This window comes from Cervus canadensis, chromosome 17, assembly GCF_019320065.1.
Source record: "Cervus canadensis isolate Bull #8, Minnesota chromosome 17, ASM1932006v1, whole genome shotgun sequence".
NCBI classification, from domain to species: domain Eukaryota; kingdom Metazoa; phylum Chordata; class Mammalia; order Artiodactyla; family Cervidae; genus Cervus; species Cervus canadensis.
This window is the reverse complement of record NC_057402.1, coordinates 13,367,317-13,385,542: the sequence shown is the minus strand read 5'-3', so window position 1 is coordinate 13,385,542 and position 18,226 is coordinate 13,367,317. Positions and strand designations below refer to the sequence as shown.

At 40.5% G+C, this 18,226-nt stretch overlaps 2 protein-coding genes across 3 annotated transcripts in view; one reads left to right on the top strand and one right to left on the bottom strand.

Annotated features, from left to right (window-relative positions):
- Positions 1-18,226, top strand: part of LOC122454884 — a 156,046-nt gene that overhangs the window by 11,068 nt on the left and 126,752 nt on the right. The window lies entirely within an intron of this gene.
- The window catches only part of PPP4R3A (protein phosphatase 4 regulatory subunit 3A), a 35,881-nt gene continuing 32,824 nt past the window's right edge, over positions 15,170-18,226 (bottom strand). For both annotated transcript variants that reach the window (XM_043489555.1, XM_043489556.1), the window contains exons 14-15: positions 17,636-17,862; positions 15,170-16,426 (exon numbers count right to left, since the gene is read on the bottom strand). In XM_043489555.1, the coding sequence (XP_043345490.1) occupies positions 16,316-16,426; positions 17,636-17,862 (338 nt within the window). In that variant the 3' untranslated portion in view covers positions 15,170-16,315. The remainder of the gene's footprint in view (positions 16,427-17,635; positions 17,863-18,226) is intronic.

Here is an 18,226-nt window from a genome sequence, read left to right as displayed (position 1 = left end):
CTCATCAGAACCAAGGCTGGGTTCTCTGCTCCCAAACTCATTCGGATCTCTGCATATATCCCACTCCAGCTGTCAGTGAAAATAATAAGCAGTCTGTAATAGGAACAGAAGGAAAGAGTTTTGTTTGAGCCAAACTGAGGACTATGGGCTTCCCAAGTGGCGCTAGTGGTAAACAACCCGCCTGCCAATGCAGGAGACAAGAAAGAGACTTAGGTTCAATCCCTGAGTCAGAAAGATCTCCTGGAGGAGGGCATAGCAACCCACTCCAGTATTCTTGCCTAGAGAATCCCGCAGACAGAGGAGCCTGATGGGCTACAGTCCATAAGGTTGCAAAGTGTCAGACACGACAAAGCGATTTAGCATACACCCATGCACACGAGGACTATGGCCTGGAAGACAGCCTCTCGGATAACTGAGGAAATGGTCCAGAGAAGCACCGCTTCGGCAGTTTTATGTCTTGTCAGAATAAAGAACATCAAACACGTCAAGAACACATTCCTTCAGGGTTTCAAGGAAAAACACATCAGGGGACTTCCCTGGTGGTCTGGTGGCTAAGACTCTGTGCTCTCAATGCAGGGGGCGCAGGTTCAATCCCTGGTCGGGGAACTAGATCCCACATGCTGCAGCTAAGACCCAGCACAGCCAAATAAGCAAATGCACACACACAGTGAGTCTGTGTGGCCTCGGCACCTGGGAAAAGGAGTCATCCTGGAAGGAGGAGCAGCATGGGTTTCTCAAGAATGGAGGCATTTAATCTGTATTTTTAACGTAGGCATTCTTTACTTCTGCTCAGTACCCCCTTTTCTTTAATAATTGAAGCAAATATCCGGGGTGTGTTTGACAGGCCACAAACAGGCTGTTTTTGTCAGCATAAAATTAAAGTTAACTCATGAGTAAGTCATTATGACTTCCTCATACCTCAATATGTGAGAATATCTTTGATCACAGCTTTCAGAATCACATTCCTTTCCAGTTGTGTTAGTCTGCTCAGGCAGCCATAACAAAATACCACAGACTGGGCAGCTTAAAATTGCAGAAGTATATTTTCTCACAGTTCTGGAGTCTAGAAGTCCAAGATCAAGACGCCAAGGCAAAGTTGATTTCTGGTGAGTGCTGACGTCTTCCTGGCTCACGGGTGGCCACACGTCACTGTGGCCTCACGTGGCCTTCCCTCTTCACACATGCAGAGAGAGCGCCACTGTTTCCTCTTATAAAGGTATCAGCCCAATCAGAAAAGGGACCTCCCCTATGACTTCACTTAAGTATAATTACCTCCCTGGTTCCAAATGCAGTCACACTGGGGATGAGGCTTTAACATGGGAATTCTGAGGGGAGACCATCTAGTCTGCTTCACTGCTGGCTCAGATGGTAAAGAATCTGCTTGCAAAGCAGGAGTCGTAGGTTCAATCCTCGGGTTGGGAAGATCCCCTGGAGGAGGGCATGGCAACCCACTCCAGTATGCTTGCCTGGAGAATCCCATGGACAGAGGAGTCTGGCTGGCTACAGTCCATAGGGTCATAAATTGTCGGCCACAACTGAAGCAACTTCCACTTTACGTTACCTAATCTAACCTTCAGCGCCAATCAAATGCTCAAGCTTTAATGGTATACACTCTGTGAGGTTCAGAATTTAACCTGCATTGTAATTCATCCTCTCACAGCACAAGGGTCTGGGTTTTATTTTCTGCCATGTTGGCTTTACAGATACAGGAGAAAAGGATCTCTTTCAGGCAGACACAGAAGCATCTGAGTCATTTATGTGGAATTTGAACTGGAAATTTGAATTCCTGAGCTTATCTTTGTCTTTCCCTACTTTGTTCAGAGAAATTAGGAACAAGCAGCCAATCTTTATGATATTTCTTCGTTTGACAGAAAATGTTCCAAGGTATCATATACATGATTGCCCAGAACCTTGCCTCTTACAAGTATGTGATTATAGTGTCCACTGGTGATATTTTGAATATCTCCATGCCACCTTATACCACGGACTATTTGTGCATTCTTTACTTCTGGAAATTGAGTCATTAATGCCTTTAAGTCTAATCAGATAAGAGAACCAACTCCAGAAATCTTAGAAGAATTAGATTTAGAAGGATTAAATTAGAAAATTTATCCTTAAGATTCTGTTCTCTAGAATGACTCTTGCTACCAAAACCTTTATTAGTTTGTTAGGCCTGCCATAATGAAGTACCGCAAATTAAGTGGCTTAAACACCAGAAATTTATTTTCTCACAGTCCTGGAGGCTTAAGTCCGAGATCATAGTGTCAGTAGGCTTGGCTTCTATTGAGGCCCCTCTTCTTGGCCTAAAGATAGTTGTCTTCCCTCTGTGTATATCTGTGTCCTAGTATCCTCTTCTTAGAAGATGCCAAATATGTTGGGTTAGTTGTTCAGTCACTCTTTTCTGTCCGACTCTTTGCAACTTTGTGGACTGAGGCATGCCAGGTTTCCCTGTCCTTCACTATCTCCCTAAGCTTGCTCAAACTCATGTCTATCGAGTCGGTGATGCCATCCAACCATCTCACCCTCTGTCTTCCCCTTCTCCTCCTGCTTTCAATCTTTCCCAGCATCAGGGACTTTTCCATTGAGTCAGCTCTTCGAATCAGGTGGCCAGATTATTGGAGCTTCAGTGTTAGTCCTTCCAATGAATATTCAAGATTGATTTCCTTTAGGATTGACTGGTTTGCTTTCCTTGCAGTCCAGGGGACTCTCAAGAGTCTTCTCCAGCACCACAATTTGAAAGCATCAATCCGTCAGTGCTCAGCCTTGTTTATGGTCCAACTTTCATATCCATACATGACTACTGGAAAAACCATAACTTTGACTAGAGAGACCTTTGTTGGCAAACTGATATCTGTGCCTTTTAATACGCTGTCTAGATTTGTCATAGCTTTTCTTGCAAGGAGTAAGCGCCTTTTAATTTCATGCTACAGTCACTATCTGCAATGATTTTGGAGCCCAAGAAAATAGTCTGTCACTGTTTCCATTGTTTCCCCATCTATTTGCCATGAAGTGATGGGACCGGATGCCATGATCTTTGTTTTTTTGAGTGTTGAGTTTTAAGCCAGCTTTTTCACTCTCCTCTTTCACTTTCATCAAAAGGTTCCTTAGTTCCTCTTCGCTTTCTGCCATAAGAGTGGTATCATCTGCATATCTGAGGTTACTGATATTTCTCCCAGCCTGTGCTTCATCCAGCCTTGCATTTCGCTTGATGTATTCCGTATAGAAGTTAAGTAAGCAGGATGACAACATACAGTCTTGATGTACTCCTTTCCCAATTTGGAACCAGTCCATTGTTCCATGTCGGGTTTCAACTGTTGCTTTTTGACCTGCATACAGATTTCTCAGGAGGCAGGTAAGGTGGTCTGGTATTCCCATCTCTTTCAGAATTTTCCACAGTTTATTGTGATCCACACAGTCAAAGGCTTTGGCATAGTCAATAAAGCAGAAGTAAATGTTTTTCTGGAATTATTTTGCTTCTTATATGATCCAACAGATGTTGGTGATTTGATCTCTGGTTCCTCTGCCTTTTTGAAATCCAGCTTGTACATCTGGAAGTTCTCAGTTCATGTCCTATTGAAGCCTAGCTTAGAGAATTTTGAGCATTACTTTGCTAGCATGTGAAATGAGTGCAATTATTTGGGAGTTTGAACTTTCTTTGGCATTGCCCTTCTTTGGGATTGAAATGAAAACTGACCTTTTCCAGTCCTGTGGCCACTGCTGAGTTTTCCAAATTTGCTGGCATATTGAGCACAGGACTTTCACCGCATCATCTTTTAGGATTTGAAATCGCTCAGCTGGAATTCCATCACCTCCACTAGCATTGTTTGTAGTGCTGCTTCCCAAGGCCCACTTGTCTTCTCACTCTAGGATGTCTGGCTCTAGGTGAGTGATCACATCATCGTGGTTTTCTGGGTCATGAAGATCTTGTTTGTATACTTCTTCTCTGTATTCTTGCCACCTCTTCTTAATATCTTCTCCTGCCAGATATCCTTCTCCTCCTCCTCACCCTAAAAACCTCATTTTAACACCAAAATAGCAACTAGCTGCTGAACAACCATCAACAGGAGAATGTTGGATCCCACCAAAAAAAGATACCCCATGTCCACGGGCTGAGGAGAAGCCCCACCAAGATGGTAGGAGGGGTGTAATTGCATTTGAAATCAAATCTCAGACCCACCAGAGACGCTCGGAGGGTGCAAACAAAACCTTGTGCGCATCCAGGACTGAGAGAGGAGCAGTGACCCCCACAGGAGCCTGAGCCGGACCTGCCTTTGTGTGTGTGCGTGTCTCCTGCGGAGGCACAGGTCGGCGGTGACCTGCCGTGGGGACAGGGACTGTGGTTGCAGCAGACCTGGGAGGTGTGGCGTGTGGCCTAAGTCCTCTTGGAATAGGTTCCCATTAGCCCCGCTATAGAGCCGCCTAGCAGGTGACCCACAAACTGCAGAACAATTATACCAAAGAAGTTCCTGCACTGTTGTGAAAGGTCTGGGGCCCACAACAGATTACCTAACCTGGGGATCTGGCAAAGGGACTGAGAACCCCAAAGGAAACAGACTCTTGGAGGGCACAACAAAAACTTGTGCCCATCAGGACCCAGGAGAAAGGAGCAGTGACCCCACAAGAGACTGAGCCAGACTTGCCTGTGAGTGTCCGGGAGTCTCCAGTGAAGGCGTGGGTCAGCAGTGGCCTGCCGTGGGGTCAGGGGTGCTGACTGCAACAGTCCAGGGAGCCGCAGCATGCTGGCAGAAGTCCTTTAGGGGCCGGATCATTACCCCTACCATAGTTTGGCCGCAGGCCAAAGTACCAGGAGGGAACACAGCCCCACTCATCAGCAGAAAATTGGATTAAAGATTTACTGAGCATGGCCTTGTCCACCAGAGCAAGACCCAGTTTTACCCACAGCCAATCCCTCCCACCAGGAAGCTTCTACAAGCCTCTTATCCTTATTCATCAGAGGGCAGACAGAATGAAAACCATAATTGCAGAAAACTAACCAAACTGATCACATGGGTCACAGGCTTGTCTAACTCAATGAAACTATGAGCCATGCCGTGTAGGGCCACCCAAGACAGATGGGTCTTGGTGGAGAGTTCTGACCAAAGATGGTCCACTGGAGAAGGGAATGGCAAACCACTTCAGCATTCTTGCCTTGAGAACCCCATGAACAGTACAAAAAGGCAGAAACAATATGTCGGGTTAGGACTCACCCTAAAACCTCATTTTAAGTTAGCTATCTTTTGAAAGAGCCAGACAGCTGCAATCTGAGATACTTGGGCTGAAGACTTTATTTTCTGGGTCTGGGGAACATGGCTCAGGTAATAACAGTATCCTTGGTGAAAGTCAGTTGCCCATAGAGATGTGGTTTTACTCCTGAACTCTTGAATCTCTTTCATTGATCTGTATTTCCATATATTAGTACCATACTCTCTTGATTATTGTTGCTTTCTAGTAAATTTTGAAATCTCAGAGTGCGTGTCCTCCGACTTTATTTTTCCTTTTTGAAGATTGCTTTAGCCATATGGAGCTTCCCTGATGGCTCAAAGGGTAAAGAATCGGCCTGCAATGCAGGAGACTCAGGTTTGATCCCTGGTTCAGGAAGATCCCCTCGTGGAGGAAATGGGAACCCACTCCGCTATTCTTGCCTGGAGAATCCAAAGGACAGAGGAGCCTGGCGGGTTACAGTTCAAAGGGTCGCAGAGTCAGACACAGCTAAGCGTGCACGTTGGGCTGTGGTTAGCCATTTAGGGTCCCCTGCAATTCCATATACATGTCACAGGCAGCTTTTCAGTTTCTATAAGGAAGTCAGATTGGGAACTCAGATGGGGATTGCATTGAATCTGTAGATCAGTTTGAAGAGTATTGTGGAATTTACAATATTGCCTTTTAATTCTAAGTGTGAGAGGTTTCCCATTTATTTAGATCTTTCTTTCTAGTGTTTTTATAGTTTTCACGTTATACACTCTGCTTTTCTTTTGTTAAATTTGCTCCTAATTTCACATACTGTTGTAAACGGAATTGTTTCCTTTTGTACTGTTCATTGCAAATGTATAGAAATAACAGTTGATTTTGTTTATTGATTTTGTATCCTGAAACTTTGCTGAACCCATTTATTAGTTCTAATAGTTTTATAGTGGATTCCTTAGTATTTTCTATATGTAATATTGTGTCATCTACAGAGAGTTTTGCTTTCTCCTTACCAATCTGGATGCCTTTTATTTTCTTGCCTAATTGCCCTGGCTAGAACCTCCAGTACGTGTTGAATTAATAAAAACAGATATCCAGGTCTTGTTTTTTATCTTAGATGGAAACTATTCTTTCATCATTAAGTGAAATATTAAGCTATAGTTTTCGTAGATGTCGTTTATTAGGTTAAGGAAGTTTCCTCTCCCCAGAGTGTTGAGGGTTTTTATCATGAAAGTGGGTTGACTTTTCCCAAATGCTTTTCTCTGCATCTGTGAAGATGATCATGTAGGTTTTGTATTTCGTCATTTCGATGTGGTGTATTACACTGATTTTTCAAATGTTAAACAACCATGCATTCCTGAGGTAAAACCCCTTTAGTCATGGTGTCTAGTTCTTTTTATTTATTGCTAGATTCATTTCTTAGTATTCTGCTGAGAATTTTTAGGACCATATGCACAAGATACTGTTTTATAGTTTTCTGGTGATATCCTTGTCTGGATTTGGTATCAGGAAATACTGGCCTCATAGAATGAGTTGGGAAGTGATCCCTCCTCTTCTGTTTTTGGGAAGAATTTGTGAAAAATTGAAGAATTCAGTTTTGAATCCATTTGGGCCATATGACTTTTCTTTATGGGTAGTTTTTTGATCACTAATCCAGTCTCTTCATGTATTATTAGTATATAGATCTGTTCAAACAGTCTAGTGCCTTTTTCTTATTGGTATAATGACACATGACATTATATGAGTTTCAGGTATACATCAGTTAAGTCGCTCAGTCGTGCTATTGGAATTTTGGTAGGGATTACAATGAATCTGTAGATTACTTTGGGTAGTATGGACATTTTAACAATATTATTTATTCCAGTCCATGAACACGGGCTGTCTTTCCATTCATTTGGGTATTTAATTTCATATGCCAGTGGTGCCAGTTTTACTTTACTTTATGATTTGGATGGCGCTTACTTCTTTTCTTGCTTAATTGTTCTGGCTAGGACTTCCAATACTATATTGAATTAAAATGATTAGAGTGGGCATCCTTGTCTTGTTCCAGATATTAGAAGAAAAGCTTTTGGCTTTTTACCATTGCGTATGAGGTTAACTGTGGGCTTGTCATATATGGCCTTTATAATGATGAGATACATTCCCTCTATATTCATTTTGTTGAGAGTTATCGTAAATGGCAGGAGGAGAAGGGGACGACAGAGGATGAGATGGTTGCGTGGCATCACCGACTCAATGGACATGAGTTTGAGTAAACTCCGGGAGTTGGTGATGGACAGGGAGGCCTGGCGTGCTGCAGTCCATGGGGTCGCAGAGTTGGACACGACTGAGTGACTGAACTGATCATAAATGGGCTTCCCAGGTGGCGCTAGTGGTAAAGAACCCACCTGCCAATGCAGGATACATAAGAGACGTGGGTTCAGTCACCGGGTCGGAAAGATCCCCTGGAGAAGGGCACAGCAACCCACTCCAGTATTCCTGCATGGAGAATCTCATGGACAGAGGACCCTGATGGGCTACAGTCCATAGGATCGCAAAAAGTCAGACACGACTGAAGTGACTTAGCACACAGCAGCACACATTATAAATGGATGTTGAATTTTGTTAAATCCTTTTTCATCTATTGAGATACATGATTTTTATCCTTCATCTCATTAATGTGACTGAACACATTTATTTACAGATGTTGAACTATCCTTGCACCTTAGGAATAAATCCCATTTGACCATGGATGTGATCCTTTTAATGCATTGTTGGATTTGGTTTGCTAATATTTTGTTGAGGATTTTTGCATCTATGTTTATCAAGGATATGATCTATAATTTTCTTTTTGTGTGTATGGTATCCATCTCTGGATAATGCTAGCCTCATAAAATGAATTAGAAGTGTTTCCTCTTCTTCTATACTTTGAACAAGTTTTAGAAGGAATGGTATTAATTTTTTTAAATGTTTGGTAGAATTCACTAGTGAACCCATCTAGTCCTAGACTTTTGCTGGGAAGTTTTTGGTTACCAATTCAACCTACTTGCTAATAATTGGTCTGTTCAATTTTTTTTCTGCTCTTCCTGAGTTTATGTCTTGCTATGATTTTGTCCATTATTCAGTCAGTTCAGTCGCTCAGTCATGTCCGACTCTTTGTGACCCCATGAACTGCAGCACGCCAGGCTTCCCTGTCCATCACCAACTCCCAGAGCTTACTCAAACTCATGTCCATTGAGTCAGTGATGCCATCCAGCCATTGCATCCTCTGTCGCCCCTTCTCCTCCTGACTTCAATCTTTCCTAGCATCAGTGTCTTTTCAAATGAGGCAGTTATTTGCATCAGGTGACCAAAGTATTGGAGTTTCAGCTTCAACATCAGTCCTTCCAATGAACATTCAGGACTGATTTCCTTTAGGATGGACTGGTTGGATCTCCTTGCAGTCCAAGGGACTCTTTCAAGAGTCTTCTCCAACACCACAATTCAAAAGCATCAATTCTTTGGTGCTCAGCTTTCTTTATAGTCCAACTCTCACATCCATACATGACTACTGGAAAAACCATATGTTTGACTAGACGGACCTTTGTTGGCAAAGTAATGCCTCTGCTTTTTAGTATGCTGTCTAGGTTGGTCATAGCTTTTCTTCCAAGGAGCAAGCGTCTTTTAAATTTCATGGCTGCAGTCACCATCTGCAGTGATTTTGGAGCCCCCCAAAATAAAGTCTGACACTGTTTCCAGTTTCCCCATCTATTTCCTGTGAAGCGGTGGGACCAGATGCCATGATCTTAGTTTTCTGAATGTTGAGCTTTAAGCCAACTTTTTCACTCTCCTCTTTCACTTTCATCAAGAGGCTTTTTAGTTTCTCTTCACTTTCTGCCATAAGGGTGGTGTCATCTGCATATCTGAGGTTATTGATATTTTTCCCAGCAATCTTGATTCCAGCTTGTTCTTCATCCACCCCAGCATTTCTCATGATGTACTCTGCATATAAGTTAAATAAGCAGGGTGACAGTGTAAAGCCTCGATGTACCCCTTCCCCAATTTGGAACCAGTCTGTTGTTCCATGTCCAGTTTTAACTGTTGCTTCCTGACCTGCACACAGATTTCTCAGGAGGCAGGTCAGGTGGTCTGGTATTCCCATCTCTTTCAGAAATTTCCAGTTTGTTGTGATCCACACAGACAAAGGCTTTGACATAGTCAATAAAGCAGATGTTTTTCTGGAACTCTCTCACTTTTTTGATGATCCAATGGATGTTGGTAATTATTCCTTTATAATCCTTTTCATTCCTGTAACAATGTCCTGATCAAATATCTTGCATTTCTGATTTTTGTAATGTGAATCCTCTATTTTTCTTAAGCAATCAAGCGTGTGTGTTTTTTTTCCTCCACTGTAATCAAGTTTGCCACTTCCAGTAGTGGAACTGCTTGGTTTCACAGCTGTTCTGCATTGGTAGGACTACCTAGCTGGTTCAGCTGAGGGCATAGCAGAAGGTGGGCATGGGAGCGACCGCACAGGCCCAAATGTCAGACTCTCACTTTTTACCGTGAAGATTCCTGAATGTACTCGTCTCAATTTGTTATATGTCTTTGGCTAATTTCTAGAGTCCTGAAATAGTTGGTTTTAACAATTCTTAAATTGTCAGTTTTTAAATTAAATACTTTAAAAATTTTAAATACCCAGTTTTTAAATTTGTTTTCATGGGGGAGATTTGCCAAGTTCATCATGTTGCCAGTGCTGAATGTAAATTTTTACCCAATATTTTGGGTATTGACAACCTCCGTCACCGTATAGACTGAATTGACTCATGAAAACGGATAGTTTTAAGTTTTAAAGATAAAATTATCATAGCCATTTCCTTCCATTTTGGACTATATTAATATGTTACATAGCTACCATGTATTGAATATTGGGATAATTGCTTTATCTACACACACACACACAGACACACACACATTCATTCTACAGTCCTCACACTTGACTTGTAATGTTCCTCTCATCACAGATGGGGAAACCAAGCCTTGAGGAACTTGTCTAAGGTACTCAGTAGCGGAGTAATAATTCACTCAGGCCATTCTGACTATGCTGTTGCCATTATACCTGTTTCTGCAGTTGTTCACCACTTCCTCCAAGGAAATGTGTTCTTGGTATCAATTTGATTCAATCAGTTCAGTCGCTCAGTCGTGTCCGACTCCTTGTGATCCCATGTACTGCAGCACGCCAGGCTTCCCTGTCCATCACCAATTCCCGGAGCTTGCTCAGGGAATTGTCCATCGGGTTGGTGATGCCATCCTCTGTCGTCCCCTTCTCCTCCTGCCTTAAAACTTTCCCTGCATCATGGTCTTTTCCAGTGAGTCAGTTCTTCACATCAGGTGGCCAAAGTACTGGAGCTTCAGCTTCAGCATCAGTCCTTCCAATGAGTATTCAGGACTGATCTCCTTTAGGATTCACTGGTTTGATCTCCTTGCAGTCCAAGGGACTCTCAAGTCTTCTCCAACACCACAGTTCAAAAACATCAATTCTTTGGCACTTAGCTTTCTTTATAGTCCAACTCTCCCATCCATACACGACTACTTGAAAAATCATAGCTTTCACTAGACGGACCTTTGTTGGCAAAGTAATGTCTCTGCTCTCTAGTATGCTGTCTAGGTTGGTCATAGCTTTTCTTCCAAGGAGCAAGCGTCTTTTAATTTCATGGCTGCAGTCACCATCTGCAGTGATTTTGGAGCCCAAGAAAATAAAGTCTGTCACTGTTTCCACTGTTTCCCCATCTATTTGCCATGAAGTGATGGGACTGGATGCTATGATGTTCATTTTTTGAATGTTGAGTTTTAAGCCAACTTTTTCACTTTCATCAGGTTCTTTAGTTCTCCTTTACTGTCATAAGTGTGGTATCATCTGCATATCTGAGGTTACTGATATTTCTCCCAGCAATCTTGATTTCAGCTTGTGCTTCATCCAGCCTCGCATTTCACATGATGTACTCTGCACGTAAGTTAAAGAAGCAGGGTGACAGTACACAGCCTTGATGTACTCCTTTCCCAATTTGGAACCAGTCCCTTGTTTCATGTCTGGTTCTAACTGTTGCTTCTTGACCTGCAGACAGATTTCTTAGGAGGCAGGTCAGGTATTCCCATCTAAGAATTTTCCACAGTTTGTTGTGATCCACACAGTCAAAGCCTTTGGCATAGTCAGTGAAGCACATGTTTTTCTGGAATTCTCTTGCCTTTTCAATGATCCAGCAGTTATATCCAGTGGCAATTTGATCTCTGGTTCCTCGGTCTTTTCTAAATCCAGCTTGTACATCTGGAAGTTCTCAGTTCGTGTACTGTTGAAGCCTTGAATTTTGAGCATTACTTTGCTAGCGTGTGAGTGCAATTGTGTAGTAGTTTGAACATTCTAATCAACTTGATTAATCAACATGTGTAGAGCATATATTGTTATTTTCTTGAGTCTCATTCAACCTCGTTTGTTCTGTCCCCAACCTCCCCCACCGCATTCTAGTCTTCCAATGTAGGTCCATGAAGAACTTGAATTGGGAGGGCTTAGGGTGAAAGGTTTTCACTAATGATTCAAATAACATTCAGACCCTTTTTGAAAGCTGCCTGAGTATTCTAAAAGCCACTTTTTTTTTCTCAACTCTTGGTTTTGATGGGGCACCTACTTCCCACAATATGAGCCAAAAAAGAACCATCTAGGTTCTTAATAAAATTTCATTATTTCCTTATCTTCTTCCAGAATACTACTTTATAGAATGCTGTACAATTTGAATGATCACATTCATCAGGCTCTTTATCAAACGTTATTTTTTCAGAAATGAAATGCATCCGCCTTACTATTCTTGTGAAGTGCTCATTCATTCGACACAGAAAATCTATCTACCCAACCAATCTACCTACATACCCGATCATATAAACCTGGTCTTCCTTCTGGGAACTCACATCTCAAGAAATAGACAAGGATACAAAAGTTTAAGTGCATTAGATAAATAAACATGCAGACCAATAGATGTGAAATCTACAGCCTTTGGCTAAGTCTAGCTATAAAAGGCAGGGGTCTGTATGTACATGTAAAATACTATGACCAACACATCAGTAAGAGAATTAGAGGTGCTGGAGTTCAGGATGAACAGACCAGGAAAGCTTAAGTACAATTTTAATAGTTGTTAAAATGATTCAAGATAGGCTACTTTTATGAACCTAAAATTCCTCCTTTGTCACTAGTCTAAGGCTCACAGGCATAAAGGACAGGACAAAGGTCTTGAGTCCTCTCCCTTTATATCTACAAAGAGAACTTTATGGTCAAGAATGAGTCAGACTTGACTGTGTAGGGGTGTCTGCTAAGACTTTCCCAGTCTGTATATTGTATGTACATTACTCAGTCTTTCCTTCCTTTACCCACTAAACATTTGAAGATTCATCTGTAGACTATGTATCATGTTAGACACTAAGTTGAAAAAGATAATAACTCTTCCTTCAAGGTCAGAGTCCCTAAGTGTCAGGGGAACAGTTCCAAACAATCAATGAGTTCGTCAGCAGGCAAGGCAAGAGCACTCAGAGGCACATGACATGCACACACTGCCGTATTTAAAATACCTAACCAGTCATCACTAAGGACCCAGTGTATAGCACATGGAACTCTGCTAAATGTTACCTGGCAGCCTGGTTGGAAGGGGGTTCAAGGAAGAATGGATACATGTATGGCTGAGCTCCTTTGCCTGAAACTATCACAACATTGTTAATCAGCTATACCCCAACACAAAATAAAAAGTTCAAAAGGAAAAAAAAAAAAAAAGAGGTACATGATAGGCAGTCTTTCAGGGCACAGAACAAATGGATAGGGACATAAAAGTAATGTGGCTTGATGGGAAGATGAGTACCCTAATGAATCCCAGCAGTGGTCAAGTAGGGAGCTATCAAACAGTAGAAAGGTCAGTAGTGTTAAAGCACATGTTCGAGCAGCCAAGAGAATAAGGTATCAAGAAGACAATGGATAGTAGCCAATGCTGCCTAGGTGTCAAGTAATATAAGCTGGATAGGGGCCACTGAATTTGTGATAGGATGTGACCTACACCATGGTGGAAACAAAGAAATTAAGCCCAGTTAGCATCATGTTGAAGGAATCACCATGTCCTTGGGAGATCTTACCTATAAGAGCAAAAAGGTCAAGGAAAGTTGTCTCTAACAAGAGTTATTTTAAGGACCAAGACATCTGACTCCAGCAGTTAGGACATTTGTCTATTTGAAGAGAGTCTCTAGTTTCCTTTCAAAAGAGCCAAGATAAATTATTAAGGCCAAAGGGAAAAATCAAACTAATCTAGCACTGAGTACCCCAGTATACTGATGACTGCCACATTTCCTCGTGTGTCAATGTCCCTTATGATGGTAGGCAATACTCCATCCCATAAACAAGTTTTTATAACCCTCTTGCTCGAAATATTACGGCAGTTAATACAACCTTGTATGTAAGAATTTTGAAGGTCCTAAATTTTCCCCCAAAGGAATTTTTGATATGCTAAATACTAGAGATTGGTAACTTTTAAGTTCTCCACTTAAATCTTCCAGTGTAAACTCCTTGCTATTCTAATCTGGCAAGCTTTGCAAAGGCCAATGCTTAAATTAAGAATTATAAAAGAGACACATTCTCCCCTGCTCCATGCCTCCCCTTCATTCCCAAAACTGACTTGCACATTGGCCTTCCAAAGAAAATGACATGCAGAATCTGAGTACAAACAAGAGAAAACCCATCAGGCTTCATTCTATCAAAAAAATGCCGAGTAACATTTCTTGACAAGATGGATGTCAAGGTGTTTTCTGTAACAATTACAGATTTTTCTTCAGAAATTGCTAGGTAATCACTGAGAGGTGAAATGTGTTTTTCCTTTTATAAAATGAGCAAAAGAACCAATGCCTAGCATTAAAATATGTGAATACTTACATTATATTGACACTGGTTATCAAGATAGCATTTATACTCAAAAGCATGGATTTTTGAGTCAGATGGAACTGTGTCAATTCAAGTGTTGTTTTTCTAGTAATTTATTGCTAATAGTCTTCCTCCATGAAACTTTTCTCCTATTGTAGCAACTTGTATGAAGTTTCTGCTTTAGTAACCAATCTGTGCATCATTGAAAGGGCATCTCTTAAATGTTGAAGGTCAATAGTTAATACCTTTCTTTTTATTTTTTAAATATACTGGACCACAATTCATGAAAATTAAGGGGTGGTTCTTCCCACCACCCAAGAACTCCCAGGATACCAAGACAAGTAAGTGTTGCATGAGTCAATCAGAAAGGTCAGTTTAAACTGTATGTTTAAGGCACAGACATTTCACATGGACTTTCTAGGTAATAAAGGAAGACATAATATAATTAAGTTAGATCCTATTAAGTTTTGTTCTCTTTATTTACAACATAAATTGATTAAAATTATTAATTGCCAGAACTTGTGACCCAGAAGTATCTCTATAGTGTAGTGAAATACACTTAACTCTTATAGTTAATAATGCACCCAGTTTCATTAAAAAAAAAAAATTAGTCGACAATAAGACTCTTTCATGACTGTGGCAAGTTGTTGATTTCTGGTTTTCTATTCACCTGTTCCATGTAACCTTGTTTTTGGTACCACAATGTACTGAGGGCTAGCAAAGGAGCTAAGGTAGAAGCACACAGTGCTCGCTAGATTATCCAGTTAAAGTATGTGATACTTAAAATAGTATCCTTTTCCTAGATATGAATTTTTATTCACATTTGCAAATACATTCTTCCATAAGTTCTAAAATCTTCACTTTAAAAAAGTGAAGGTATGTGGAACTGAGATATTTGTGTTAACTTAAAATTTTAGCACACCTAAGACAATAACAAGAACCTATTTAAAAAATACTGTTAATAAAGTGGTATCTGATGGTCCTCTGGCCAGGTATTTATTTAGGAACCATCAATTACAATTCCAACTGGTATTCCAAAGGGAGCAGTTGAAAAAAAGAAAAAGAAAAATACAACTAATACAGTTTCTCTTACTCTTCACTTTTCTTTTATTATTCAAAAGTCAGTATGTTATTCTTAAATCATTCATCCTCAATTTTGATTTAATGTACCATCATTTTTCCCCAAGATATGAAATTTCAGAATCTCTTTGGAATACTAATTTCACGTTTCTAGGTTTAACAAAACTGTTGAAATTTTAAATTCCATTCTGTTTCCCTGAATTCTCAAGACAATTGCTGATGTAAATTTTAATATAAAATATTTAGTCACAAAATAGTATTGCTTTTTGTATGCACATAGTTGTAAGATTACTCTGCTTTTGTCAATAAAAACTATACCATCTTTCATAAAACTCTAAACAAATTAAGAAATGTAGAACAAAAATTACACATGGTAAAACAGGTACCAGCACAACGTTAGGTTATATTACATCAAAAAAAATTTTAATGGTCCCAAATATATATACTCAACAACTAAGCATACACTCAGAGAAGAAAAAAAATCAAAAACAAAATGAAACAAAAAAATTGACACAAATGACCACATCTAGAATTCCACTCAATCTTTAATCAAGTAGGGACAAATCCCCACTTAAAAAAAAAAAAAAAATCTGCAGTTTGAAGGGCAAAGGGAACAGATAAAAAAGAGGAAACTTTATATTCGCCCCTCCCCCAAAGAAGTTTTTCCAAACCTGTTGTAACTTGACTAAAATGTTCAGAATGTACGATTTTAAAGGCAGGTCTCTTTATACAAAGAAACTGCTGGCATTCTTAACTAGTGAAGAATTATGGCAGAAAAGCCTATTCTTCTGAGTCTCAAACATGGTCCGAGAAAGCATGTTCTGATTGTAGCAACTGACCAGTCAAACCAGAGTTCCACTTACAAAACCCCTGCCCTGTTGGCTTTTTGTTTCCATTTCCTTCCCTGAGAAAAGGGCAATGTGTGGTCCAAGCTGGAGAGCTCAAAAGGCGTAAGTCTTTCCCCTAAATGTGTAGTGTCCCCTCCTCCTGCTCCACTGAATTGGCACTTGATGAGCAGAAGTCAAGTGTGCGAGCTGATCCGGGTGTCAGTCATTCACAAGAAACCACTGCTTCGTTGTAGATGTTGTAGTGGGGAGGGGTAGAGAACCAGTTTTCTCGACAGGTACTGATCACAAGCAGTTGCCACCATTATGACTCAAACTTTGCTTTCTTTGACAATGGCAGAGTGTCTTCCTTGTCGTCGTCCTCATCATCATCTTCATCATCGTCAGGATAATCCACCAGACCCACGAGGCCTCCCTGCTCAGAAATAAGGGTTATTTCAAGAAAAGACTATACTTTTTAAGTCTAAGTGAGGACATCCCCCCACCCCAATATACAAACTGGTTATTTCTGGGAGGCGAGACTGTATGGAGCTGAAATTTATTACATATTTCCCAAGTTTTCCATGATAAAATTTTACACAGTTGATGAGACTTCCCTGGTGGCTCAGATGGTAAAGAAATCTGCCTGCAATATAGGAGACACAGGCTCAATCCCTAGGTTGGAAAGATCCCCTGGAGAGGGAATGGCAACCCACTCCAGTATTCTTGCCTGGAGAACCCCATGGACAGAGGAACCTGGAAAGCTATATAGTCCATGGGTCACAGAGTCAGACACGACTGAGAAACTTAACACTTTCACATGATCCTTGCAAACCACTTGGGAGATAAATACTAAGTACTGAATTTAAAATTCAAAATTTAAGTTTTAAGACTTAATGCATTAAAATTTCTTAACACAGTCTCCACAGTATCAAAATTAAAACCACAGAAAATAAACAGACCACTAGAAATAAGGGTAGACAGGTAGAAATAAGGGTAGACAGGCAGAAATGAGGGTAGACAGACTCTCAGAGGCTAGGAATGTAATTCTGCCCTGTTCCTTCCTCATTTCATCCAGGCCCTGCTCCTTCACCAGAAACCACTGTGGCTCATGTCAGACCTGATGTAGATCAATGAATTCCAAATGCCACTGTGTTAACTTAGTCCAGGGAAACATAAGGTGGCCAAAAAAATTGGTTTTTATTCAGAGATTATGTTTATCCCATATTTTGGTGGTAAAATTTTGATCCTTCCTAAATGAAATGTTTGTGATAGTAGACAGTTAATTCTTTTTCATAAACCTTGCTTTAAAAAAAAAAAAAAGGAGTATCCAGATATTTAAATTATTTTCTCCCCATGAAGTCTTTTCCTGGGTATTAATTGGGAAAATTGATAAAATAATAAACTTTAAAATTTCTGTAAATGTTTTGACACATACAAGTATGAGCCTAAGATTCTACAATGCAAATAGCCAAAATAAGAATATACTCAAATTTCTATATGGGTCGTAAAAACTTTCAGAAATCTCTCAGCTGCTGGTGGGAGAATTTTTCTGTAGTTCGCAAATGTTAAAATCAATTCCAAAAGACAGTAACTGAAAGGTGTCCAAGTCATGACAATCAGTGTTGAGAAAGCTGAAACATACCTTGGTAGTAATAGCTGCCGTCTGAGATGTACTTTTAGGGATGGATCCAGGAGAGCCTGGAGACCCTGGGGACCCAGGGGACCCTGGAGAACCAGGCAGATTTGCTGCAGGTGACTGGCTGGAGAGGGTGGTCTTTGTTCCACTAGAGAGGGAAAGCTTGAAACTTGGGCTCTGCCGACCAGAAAGATTCGTTTTCAGAAGCACCTCCTTTTCCTCACTTTCTTTTACTAAAAATGAGAATATTGTCAATAGTTGTCACCCGTACTCATCTTTTAAAATACCTCCAAGTGAGGTGGCTCTAAAACACAATAATTAACTAGCTTACTCCTTTGCAAGAGAGCAACACTGAAATTCAGTTTATGAACAAAGCTTAGCAAAATACTTAGCGCCCTTATCCAGAAAAGGAAGGAAACCTTCAGTGTTCTACCCTTCCTGAAATACGCAAGTCAGATGAAGGAAATTTAGTCTAATACCTTCACAACAGAGCTATTTAATCAAAGTCTATAAAACCAAGTCTTTTAAAATCTGTTGTGACACAAAGTAGATACTAATCACTCTGTCAAGAAAAAAAGGATAAACCTAGAGTGAGAA